The sequence below is a fragment of the Marmota flaviventris genome, chromosome 19 (genome assembly GCF_047511675.1).
Source record: "Marmota flaviventris isolate mMarFla1 chromosome 19, mMarFla1.hap1, whole genome shotgun sequence".
Classification (NCBI taxonomy): domain Eukaryota; kingdom Metazoa; phylum Chordata; class Mammalia; order Rodentia; family Sciuridae; genus Marmota; species Marmota flaviventris.
The window spans coordinates 16,483,594-16,495,743 of record NC_092516.1 but is presented as its reverse complement, the minus strand read 5'-3'; the positions used below and the strand labels follow the sequence as shown (position 1 = coordinate 16,495,743).

The window sequence follows — 12,150 nt, the reverse complement described above, 5'->3', positions numbered from 1 at the left end:
AGAGCAAGAACTGGTGGTTTTCAAGGTGGTGTTTCGGGAAAGGAGGCCAACAGGGCTACAGCGACGTGAGACCCGCAGGAAGAGGGGTGGGCAGAGGCCAGATCACGCGGGCTTCCCCTGCTCCCCCTGGGAAAGCAGTAAAACACCAGGCGCCAGGGCCAGCTGGCTCGAGTCTTACTTAACTGCCTCTGTTCTTCATCTAGACTTTGGGGAGACCAGTAGCACTCAAGGACTGTGCACATTAAACGCGCTAAAACCTATTAGCACGAACGGGGACGATCCTACTTGCCAGGAGCTCGCGCTTCCGGGATCGCCTCCCAGGCGCCGGCCGTCGCTATGGTAACGGCCACCCACTTCCGGAAGGAGTACGGCGCGCGGTGAGGCTCATTCCCGTCGCAGCCCCAGCCGGTTGACTGAGGGGCTGCACCCTGGCGAGTTGCGGGCGCTGTAGAGGCCAGCTTCGGTGTTCTCGCCGTGTCGCCCGCTTCGGCGTCCCCGTGGCCGCCCGGAGCCTACTCTTCAGGCCTGGACGCCAGGCCTGAGGCCGTGTCGCCATGGACTTCTCCAAGTTCCTGGCCGACGACTTCGACGTGAAAGAGTGGATCAATGCGGCCTTCAGGCCTGGCCCGAAAGACTCGGCCGCCGGGAAGGCGGACGGCCACGCAGCCACCCTGGTGATGAAGCTGCAGCTGTTCATCCAGGAGGTGAACCACGCCGTGGAGGGTGAGTCGCGCGGGGCCCGGCCCCCCGGCCCCTCCCCTGAGCCCGGCTGTGCCCTGGCCGTGCCCGGATTGGGCAGTAAATAGCCTTGCAGACCCGACTGCATCCAGGAGGAAGGCTCAGCCTGGTGCTGCACTGTCTTTAACACTTGCAAATTTTGCACATTAGTTTTCTTTTTTTTTTTAGGGGGCTGTTGGGAGTACCTGGTATTGAACCCAAGGGCGCCTAACCGCTGAACCACACCCCCAGCCCTTTTGTGTGTGTGTGTTTTATTTAGAGACAGAGTCTCACCGAGTTGCTTAGGGTCTCGCTAATATGCTGAGGCTGGCTTTGAACTCATGATCCTCCTGCCTCAGCCTCCAGAGCCGCCGGGATGAAATAATATTTTAATGGATCTTTATGTTAATGGGGGAAGATAGGCTGGCCAGAATGGAAACTTCAACCATTTTTTAAGGGATAGTTAGTTATAAAAAATAATATCCATCAGTAGCCACGTCAAATACTCCCTCTGTTTGACTTTATTTTGCTCTGTGTTGATTCAGTAAGTTCTGCACACCAGCCCTCTGCTAGGCTTTGTTGGAAAAAGCAAACAAATTGCTTCCGCTGAAACCGAATAGTAAATAGAACTTTGTTTTATAGATAAGCTCATTGTTTAAGGAAAGGAACTAGAGGGAACTAGAGGTTTTCTTTCAGTGCAGATTCTTTATTGTACTTTGCATTTTTTTTTTTTTTTTTTTTTTTTTAGTAATTAGGGAGCATCTCCTGTCTTGTATCAAGAAATGGGTCCTGGGGAGGAAAAGTCAACTCTCTGCAGCTTGCTGCTTGTGGGGAAAATATGTAAATAGTTAAATTTTAATGAAGGGTGGCTTTAAGGAGACTAGAACCTGGAGCCCTGAGAGCTGGCAGAAAAGTGCAGTTATCTCTTGTCTGGGAGAATCATAAAGGGCTTTCCCTGCAGTAGGCCTTGAATGAGAACTTCCTCGGGCAAAGGGAGGATATGTAATAACAGACACTTGAGGACTTGGTATATCACATGACGTTCTAAGTACTTTATATGTGTTAAGGAAGTGGGAAAGTGGACTACAAAACCTTTTCTTCCACTTTGCCCTCATCTTTGGGAATATTTGGAAATTTGTGAGAGCCTTTTTAATTGTGGGGAGGAAGCTCACTGATAAAGAGCCCCTGAACAGCTGGGCATGGTGGCACACACCTGTAATTCCAGTGGCTTGGGAGGCTGAGGCAGGAGGATTGCAAATTCAAAGCCAGGCTCAGTCACTTAGCAAGGTCCTAAGCAAATTATCGAGACCCTGACTCAATTAAAAAAAAAAAATTAAAAACCTGGGGATGTGGATCAGTGGTTAAGCACCCCTGGGTTCAATCTGGTACCAAACAACAAACAAAAACATTGCTGGGTCCTTCCACTGAATGTTCATGATTGTGAAAGAGAGATGATAATGAGGCTCCAACTCGGGTAATGGCAGTGAACATGAGAAGTAGGAACTTCAGGATATTTTTAGGAGCAAGAAAGGGGAGAATTTGCTGATGGATTGGAATGGGGGATAAGAGGGAGAGAAAATGAAGGATTATAGCAGATTCTTGAACTAAGCCATGGTGAAGTGGACATCCATAAACTCACCATCTAGATTATACAATTAACATTTTACTGTTCCTGCTTCACCACCAATCTGTCCATTGATCCATTCCCTCTATTCGTTGATCCATCTAATTTTTTTTTTTTGGTGTGTTTCAAAATCAGTTGTAGGCATATGTATTGGTATGTTTCATTTCTTGAAATTTCAGTTAGAACACGAAACAGTAGAGTTCAATATTTATTTACCGTTTTCTTTTAGCTAAAATTTACATAGGTGAGATGCATGGCTCTTATCCGACGAGTTTGCCAAGTTTGGGCAAGTGTATTCAACTACTATAACTTAAACTGATCCCAAAACATAGAATGTTGCTGTCACTCCAGAAAATGCCCTGACCCTTCAAGAGGGAGGCAACCACTGGAAGAGAGAGTTTTTTTCCTCTTTCCACATATTTTATTGGCACATTATAGTTGTACATAATGATGGAATTGTTTTACATTTGTACATGCACACATATAAGAATATGATTTACCCAATATCACTCCCCAGCACTTCCCCCAAAGACAGAGTTTTTTCTTTGTTGTTGTTGTTGTTTTTGGTACAAGGAATTGAACCCAGGGACACTTAACCACTGAGCCACATCCCCAGACCTTTTTTATTTTGCTTTGAGACAGTCTCACTAATTTGCTTAGAGCTTGAAGTTGTTGAGTCTGGCCTCAAACTTGTATTCTTCCTGCCTCAGCCCTCCAAGTATCTGGGACAGGTGTGCGCTACCATCTGTCAGAAATATTTTTAAGATAGATATAGGAATCAGCTAAATTTGGGGATGCTAAGGAGAGGGAAAAAGAGGTTCACAGGGGGTCAGCCAGGACCTGATGAGTGACTGAGATTTAGCCAATGGGAGACGTGACTGGGGCCATGTCAGCCCTGTTGAGTCAGTTGAAGAAACCTTTACATGTTCTGACCCTGGTCCCTCAGCCTTGGACCTGTGCTTGGGTCAGTATTGCTATTTTGTGGCAGAGTTGAATGAGCAGGTTTCTACAGTACGTCATCAGAATGTTAAGGTTCCATTCAGTGCACAGGTGGAGCAGGAGACTGTAGACTCCTTTGCTTGATTCCCCCGTGAATTGCTCTTCAAGGGCTAAAGGGTTCTGCTGGTGACCTCCCAATCCAGATAACACATCTTAGTCTGCAAAGATTTTCAAATTGTATTCTATACTTGGAATATTCATTATAAAACACAGGTTCCTTGATCTCAAACCAAACCTTCTAAATAAAAATCTCTGGCTGGTGGCTCCGAGACCTGCATTTTAACCATATCCTTTGACACTGGTGCTCGGTGGACTACATTTTGGAATGACCATGAATCAGCATTGCTACTTTCTCATCATACTTTTGACTATGTCATACAATTATTTAAGTGGTAAAGCACCATCCCCTGGTCATGGATGACACCATTTTTGAAAGGACTTTCTGAAGAAACTGGTCATGTGCTCCTTCTTGGCACGCCCCTGTGTAGACCACAGAGTGGCCACCTAGACTCTGGTGCCATAGTTCTAGGGGTACAGTTTGCCTTCTCAGTCTGACAAGGGGAGCAGAAGGAGCAGGCTAGTGGTTCTTATGTGTGGTCCTGGGGCCAGCATTGTTGTTTGAAGATGGATTAGAAATGCAGATCTCAGGCCTACCCTACACCTACTGAGTGAGAAACTGGGTAATTCTGAAACAGGTTCAGGTTTGAGAACCACTGGATTAACTGGAGACTCCCCACTATTTATCTCCTGCGACCCTGGTTGCCATGGACTCCGCTTGTCAACTAGGGTCACCCTTGACCTTCATAATCCCTCAAACTTAAAAATACCTGGATTCAGTATGTGACTCACTTTGTTTTCAGGGTCTGCAATATGGCAGCCATGGTACCTAGGAAAGTGTTACTTATCCTAAGAATTGCCAAAAGTTACTGGGCGTGATGGCACATGCCTGTAATCCAAGATACTTAGGACACTGAGGCAGGAGGAGGACATGGACCTTACCAAGTCCTCCTCCCCACCCATCCTGTCTCCTGCCTGACACTTGGCGCAGGCTCTAAAAGCTGTGTGATTTGTACTGCTTCAGGCCGTTTTCTCTCTGTTGTCTCTCATATTTCAAAGTTTTCACTGGTGATTGCTCCAATTTTTACCTTTTGTGCCTGTTGCTTTCCTTGATTTGTGCTACAGAAACAAGTCACCAGGCCCTTCAGAACATGCCCAAAGTGCTCCGTGATGTTGAAGCTCTTAAACAGGAGGCATCTTTTCTAAAAGAACAAATGATTCTTGTCAAGGAAGACATTAAAAAATTTGAACAGGACACATCACAGTCGATGCAGGTATTTCGGCTCCTGCCCTATGTGGGGATTCTGGTTTTTGGAAGGGGTTCACTCTCACAGGGGGTGTTGGACAGCACAGCATTGCCAAAAGCCAGCCTGAACTCAGAATTCTAGCCATCACTCTAGTCACCTTCCAGCTTCGTCCTTTCCTCTTACGTATCTCTCCAGCACGCTGAGCAAAATCGACTAGGTGATTGATGCTTTGGGGTACAGAAACTACCCGAAGAAGGAGCATGCCACGAGACTCATGCTTCAGGTCACTGGGGGAAGATAGAGGAAAAGGAATCCCTGCTTCATTTTTGCTTCATTTCCTTTCAGGTATTGGTGGAAATCGACCAGGTGAAGTCCAGGATGCAGCTTGCTGCTGAATCTCTTCAAGAAGCGGACAAGTGGAGCACGCTGAGCGCCGATATTGAGGAGACATTTAAGACTCAAGTAGGCGTCTTATTTAGGAGATGTTGGAAATTCATTTAGGCGGGAACTTGAGATTTGGGGAAAGCAAATGTGATAGCCTCTCATCAGAATATCCCCAACCTCCAGGGATGTCATTCGCGGCAGACAGAAATGTTCAGACGTCCTGTAGGGAAAATCTGAAACTGCTCTCAGTTCTCCCCTCCCCGCACACTTTGCACACCTTGCCTCTTGGTCATGGAGAGTGAGTGGAGGAGAAGCCTCAGCCAGCATGCCCACGCCAGGGATGGTGCGCACAGCTGCAGTTCAGCTGCTTGGAGGCTGACCAGGGGGATGGCAAGTGTGAGACCAGCTGGACAACTTAGACCCTGTCTCAAAAGGAAAAAAAGGCCTGGAAATGTGGCTGAGTGGTAGAGTGCTTGCCTAACGTGCATGGGGCTCAGTCCCCAAGGACTACAATAAATAAATAAATAAGGTTTCTTGTTGTAATAATTGACATTAGTGGTTTACTATTTTAACTACTAATGTCAATTAGTAGTTTAAATACATCTTGTTTTTCTGCCCTTTACTCTCCTGATACTTGAAACTAACTGCCCACAAGACCAGCTGGACTCTCCTTAGCATTTGGCATTTCAAAAACTGAATTCTGTTTTTATTTTTATTTTTTTTTCAGAATTAGGCATAGACCCCAGGGCCTCGTGCATGCTAGGCCAGTGCTCTACCATGGAGTTACATCTCCAGCCCTTTTTATTTTTTATTTTGAGACATGGTCTTTTTAAGTTACCACGCTGACCTTGAACTTAGGATCTTCCTGCCTTAGTCCCCTGAGTAGTTGGGATTACAGGGGTGCACCACCATGCTGAATTGTTTATTTTTCTCCAAAGCCATAAACCATCACTCTTTCTTGTGTTCCCCCATCCTGGTTAATGGGGCCATTTTCCATCCAAGCATTTAACCTAGAAACGCCAGAAGCCTTAACTGCTCCTTCTTTCCTGTTCAGTTATATCTGTTCTTTTTATCTCTGCTGGGATTCTAGTCATGCTTTTAATCATTTGTTCCTGGACCGTTACGACAGCTGTCCATTGGTCTCTTTGCCACACTAATTTATCTTCCACATGCGACCACGAGATAGCCTAAAGCATAAATTGGCACCTGCCATTTCCTTGTCTCCCTCCCCTCCCCTGCATTTTAACTTTCAGTGATTTCCCATTCTCTTCTGGATAGATTCTGAGCCCTGAACAGGGCAGCCTATTTCAGGACAGGTTGTGGCCTGCCTTTCAGCGTTTCCCTGGCTGCCCTCTCCATGTCTGTCCACGCTGTGACTGTTCCAGACCAACGTGCCATCTCCTTCCGCTCTTCAGTTCTCTGCCTGAACTGTCCTTCTGCTTTTCTTTGCATCAGAGTGGACCTCTGCTCGTCCCTCTAGGTCCAGTCAGAGCACCACCCTTCACAGCTCTGCCCGACGGCTCCTTGACTCTCCAAGGCAAAACTGTTTGCTCCTGTAACACGTGAGCCGTTGTTCTGAAGTTGCATCAGAATCTTTCTATCCCACCGAGTTGTGAGCACATCTTTGTAATATGACCTTACTCATCTGGGAGTCTCAGATGTCTGATACAGTGTTTGATACATCCTAGCTCATTGAGTGCTGGAATACTATCACATAGTACTTTCTTAATTAATTATTTTTCTAATTAAAAAACTCATTTATGTGTATCTTACAAGATTTGAGGAATTCAATACACAAGGAAGAAAAGAAAATGTTCCATATTTCTAGACCACAGTAATATACTTTTTAAGTCTGTAAAGGATTTTTTAAAAATAATTTTTATAACTTTATTTATTTATTTATATGTGGTCTGAGGATCAAACCCAGTGCCTCACCCATACTATGCAAGCGCTCTACCATTGAGCTATAGCCCCAGCCCCTATTAGGTATTTTTTATACATGTTTGTACACTTTTTTACTTAGGTATGTATTTTGTATGTATGCAGATATGACATCTGTACATGTAGTTATACCTGTGTATAACTAATATATATGTATGTATTACATATATTACATTGATGTATATGAAACAAAATTGGGACTCGTGTCTATATACTTTTTTATAGTGTTTATTTCATTTAATAGTAAGTTGTAAATTTTTTTTTAATATTTATTTTTTAGTTGTAGCTGGACACAATACCTTTATTTAGTACATTTCAAAAACATAATTTTGGGTGGCTGTACAGTATTCCACATACCATTATGAGTGACCCATAATTTATATTTTATTTGTTATAATAAAAGATTTATGTTGCTTCTAGGCTTTGTTATTTTAACACTACAATCACATTAATTATAATACAGCAATGTCTCTATATCCCTTAAAGAAATAATCATTTCTGGAAGAGAAAATACCAAGTTAAATGATGTGAGTATTTTTAAGACTCTTGTCACGTTGCTGTTGGAGTAAGTCAGCAGACATGTATGACACCAGAGTGTCTTTTTTTTTTTTTTGCATCTTCACCAAACAATAGCTATCGTAATTTTTTAAATACTTTCCCAGTTTTTTTAGAGGAAAATGGCACATTCTTGTTTTAATTTGCAGTTATTTGAGTACCAATAATGTTGAACATAATGTTTATTGGCCATTTTATTATATTAAGAGTTGCCTTTTCCTATATTTTATTCATTCCCAATTGAGGTAGCTGGAGTCTTTTAAAATAAATACCCTCTATTCTCATTTTTTTACAGGACATCACTGTGATTTCTGCCAAGCTAACTGGCATGCAGAACAGCTTGACAATGCTTGTGGATACACCAGACTACTCAGAAAAATGTGTGCACTTAGAGGCCTTGAAGAACAGACTGGAGGCCCTGGCCAGTCCCCAGATTGTAGCAGCATTCACTTCTCAGTCTGTAGGTGAGTATGGCTCTTTCTTGTGTCGGCACATTTCTTTATAAAGGTAAGACTGTCTGAGTCTTCAGTCTTGAAAATGTCTTGATGTTGATCATATTATAAGACTGGAAGTATGGGGCTGGGGATGTGGCTCAAGTGGTAGTGCGCTCGCCTGGCATGCGTGCGGCCCGGGTTCGATCCTCAGACCACATACAAACAAAGATGTTGTGTCCGCCGAAAACTGAAAAATAAATATTAAAAAATTCTCTCTCTCTCTCTTTCTCTCTCTCTCTCTCTCTCTTTAAAAAAAAAAAAAAAAAGACTGGAAGTAGCTACGCACCATGGCACATGTCTCAAGAGGTGAGGCAGGGGGATCACAAGTTTGAGGCCAGCCTCAGCAACTTAGTGAGACCCTATCTCAAATAAAAAAAAAAAATTAAAAGGGCCGAGGATATAGCTCAGTGGTAAAGCACCCCTGAGTTAAATTCTCAGTACTAAAAAATAAATAAATTTTAAAAAGGGTGAGGGGTATAGCTCAGTTGTATAGCTCTTGGGTAGTATGTGTAAAGCCCTGGGTTCAATAACCGGTACTACAAAGGGAAAAAAAGGGAACTAAATTATAACTTATGATGCTTATGTGTTTTGAACATCTTATGTGAAATTTTCAAACATACAGAAAAGTTGAAACAAATGTTGTGAACATACTCTCTGAATTCCAGCATTAGCGTTATGCTGCAGTTTGCTTTATCACGTGTCTACCTACCATCCATCAACCCATCTTAGTCTTTCTGATGCCATTTCAAAGTTGCAAACATTAGTACACTTCAGTCCTAAATACTTCAGTATTCATATCAATAAGTACAGTTCAAAATTAGATTATAATTATTGGATAAAGTTTATATTTAGAGAAATGTACAAATCTTAAATGTGACATTGGAATAAGTTTTGACCCTTATCAAGAATACTGTGATGTTGTATTATTATTCAGCAGTTGAGTTCTCTAGTAGAATTGCAATATGAGGATTTGATACCTAGGTAGTGTATCCATCACCTCACATAGTGTTTTAGTCAGCTTTTTCACTGCTGTGACCAAAAGACCCAACCAGAACAGTTGTAGAGGAGGAAAAGTTGATTTGAAGGTTCACAGTTTCAGAGGTCTTAGTCTATAGATGGCGGCTCCATTCCTGGAAGCTTGAGGTCAGGTGGAACAAAAGTATGGTGGAGGGAAGCAGCTCACATGGTGATCAGAAAGCAGAGAGAGAGACCACTTGCCAGAGAAAAATGGATACCCCAAAGCCACGCCCCCAGTGTCCCACCTCCTCCCAGCCACACCCACCACTTCAGTTGCCATTCAGTTAATCCCTGTCAGGATTATAACCCAATCATTTCTCCTCCAAACCTTGTATTGTGTCACATGAGCTTTTGGGGGACACCATGTCTAAACTGCTACACATAGTTACTACTTTTTCTTACTGTGCTGAGAACACTTAAGATTTACTGTTAGCAAATTTCAATTACACAGCACATTGTTAGTAGCTGTATATTCACCATGCTGTGTATTAGATCCCCAGAACTGACTCATCTATTGACAGTGTGTACCCTTTGACCAACATCCCCTATTTCCCCCACCTCCTGCCCTGGCAGCTACCAGTCCGCTCTCCTTCACTAAGTTCAGCTTTCATAGATTCCACACACAGAAGTCGTCATACGTTGTTTGTATTTCGTTGCCTGGTGTATTTCACTTAACATGATGCCCTCCAGGGTCATCTGTGTTGCTGCAGATGAACACTTTTTCATGACTGAAGGGAGAGCTTTCCTAATTAATCTGGGACAACATAAACCAGGACTGTCCAGGGCCAGTTGGGACAAAACTCTTGGAGAATGGCCCTCTGGATAGTTGATTAGCAGTGTGGACGAGTGAGCTTAGCCGCCTGTGCCCATGGTCACACTGCTCCCCTAGAAGGCAGTTTCTCCCCACGCTTGGCTCCAGAGGTAAGGCCTGGAAGGTCTGGCCCCCTTCCGGGGTAGTGAAGCCTTATCAAATTGCTGTCCCTTCAGTTCAGCTCTGGAGAACTGTGTGCCTCTGTTTCCAGCTGAGAATCTTTTTCTCTGTAGTTCCTGGGTTCTGTAGTAACTCCAGAGGCAGAAATAAGGCACTATTGTGTTAGGTAAGATTTATTTATTTATTCTACTATCAAAGTGAGCACTTAGATAATTTTTAAAAAATAAAAATTATTACCAAATTTATTAAGTGCCTTTTCAGCATCTATCAGGATTAATTTGTTATTTTTATTTCCACTCACCTACTAACTTGATAAATCATAAATAACATTTCGAGTATGACTCCATTCTTGCATTTTAAGAACAAACCTTGCATGTTTACTCTGTGTGTGTATGTGTATAAATGTACTGCTAGATATTTGTTAATCTTATTTAGATTTTTTTTTTATTGAGATACCATAAGTGAATATCTTTGCTGGGTTGTGGTATCATGATTGTGTTGGCTTCTTGGAAGCCACCTTGGAAAACCTTCATTTTTTTCCTTCTTGCTCTATTAATATTTAAATAGCATTTTTATTAAATATTGCCATGGCCCCATTGAATGATTTCTATCTCAGTTCATCTTGGGTATTAAATATCATGAGCTCTGCTTTCTTTTTGTTTCTATTTGCTTTAGTTTGTCTTTGCCTTGTTTATAATCTTCAGACTTTCTGAGATGTTTTATTTTAGAGTTGTCTATTACAAATGACACATAGTTGAATTTTGCTTTTTTTCCTTAATATATATATTTTTTAGTTGTCAATGGATCTTTTGTATTATGTATCTTTATGTGGTGCTGAGGATCAAACCCAGGGCCTCACACATGCTAGGCAAGTGCTCTACCACTGAGCCACACTCCAGTCCAAATTTTGTTTTTAAATCTAGTCCTTGTATGTCTTTTAATAATAATTTTCATCCCATCTAGGTTTTATTTTTTTAAAACAGAAATTTCCAGTCTTTTATGTGTCTATTTTTATATTTTTTGCTTGTATGTTTCTTTCCAATTCCTTTGTTCTCTATGCTGTATGATTTCTTTATAATTTTTCTCAAAGACAATTTGAAATACATACATACATATATATATATATATATATATATATATATATATATATATATAAAACTTCATTTTAGTTTTACTTGTGATTTTTAACTTCAAAAAGTAAGATGAAAATTTTTCCTAGTCTGTCAACTTCATACATGCAGTAATATCTGATTCCCCTACTCCTGTACTTACATTCCTCTTTCTGCCTCCTGCCCTTCCCTGTCTCCCTTATCAGATAATGATTTGCAGATATTTTCTCTCATTCTGTGGGATTAGTTCTTTTCCTCAGCCCTGGGGACTGAACCCAGGCCCTTGTGCTTGCTAGGCAAGTTGCTCTACCATTGAGTTATATTACCAGCCTCTGCTTTTATATATATATATATATATAATTTTTAAAGTCTGAGGGTCTGGCTCAGTTGCTCACACAGGCCTCAAACTTGGGATTCTCCTGCTTTAGCCTCCTGAATATCTTATTTTTGTAAGAGTCCATCTTTTTTCTTTTGCATATGGATATCCAATTTTCTGAGCTGAAAAAATTTCCTTTCTCCTTTGAATGATCTTGGCATTTTTTTTTTTTTTGCACGAGGGTACCAGGGATTGAACTCGGGCGCTTAACAACCATTGTGAGCCACATCCCCAGCCCTTTCTTGTATTTTATTTAGAGACAGGGTCTCACTGAATTGCTTAATGCCTCGCTTTTTGCCGAGGCCGTTTGAACTTGTGATCCTCCTGCCTCAGCCTCCCGAGCTGCTGGTGTTACAGGCATGTGCCACCGTGCCTGACTGATCTTGGCTCTCTTGTTGAAAATCATTTGACCATGTATATGGGGGTCTGTTTCTGGTTCCACTGTTAATCTGAATCCACAGAATATAGTCTATATATAAACTATATTAAGACATATAGTTTGTATGTCTGTACTTATGTTAGAACTACACTGTTTTCATTGTTGAAACTTTATAGTAAGTTTTTTTAAAAAAATATTTATTTTTTAGTTGTAGCTGCACACAATACCTTTATTTATATGTGGTGCTGAGGATCGAAACCAGGGCCTTGCACATGTTAGGCGAGCATTCTGCCACTGAGCCACCACCCCAGCCCCTTAGT

The 12,150-nt window shown here is 42.1% G+C and overlaps 1 protein-coding gene across 1 annotated transcript in view; it reads left to right on the top strand.

Annotated features, from left to right (window-relative positions):
- The first annotated feature begins 368 nt into the window (after positions 1–368).
- Positions 369–12,150, top strand: part of Cog7 (component of oligomeric golgi complex 7) — a 64,078-nt gene continuing 52,296 nt past the window's right edge. The window contains exons 1-4 of the mRNA XM_027948433.3: positions 369–723; positions 4,523–4,671; positions 4,990–5,106; positions 7,820–7,988. Of these exons, the coding sequence (XP_027804234.3) occupies positions 555–723; positions 4,523–4,671; positions 4,990–5,106; positions 7,820–7,988 (604 nt within the window). The 5' untranslated portion in view covers positions 369–554. The remainder of the gene's footprint in view (positions 724–4,522; positions 4,672–4,989; positions 5,107–7,819; positions 7,989–12,150) is intronic.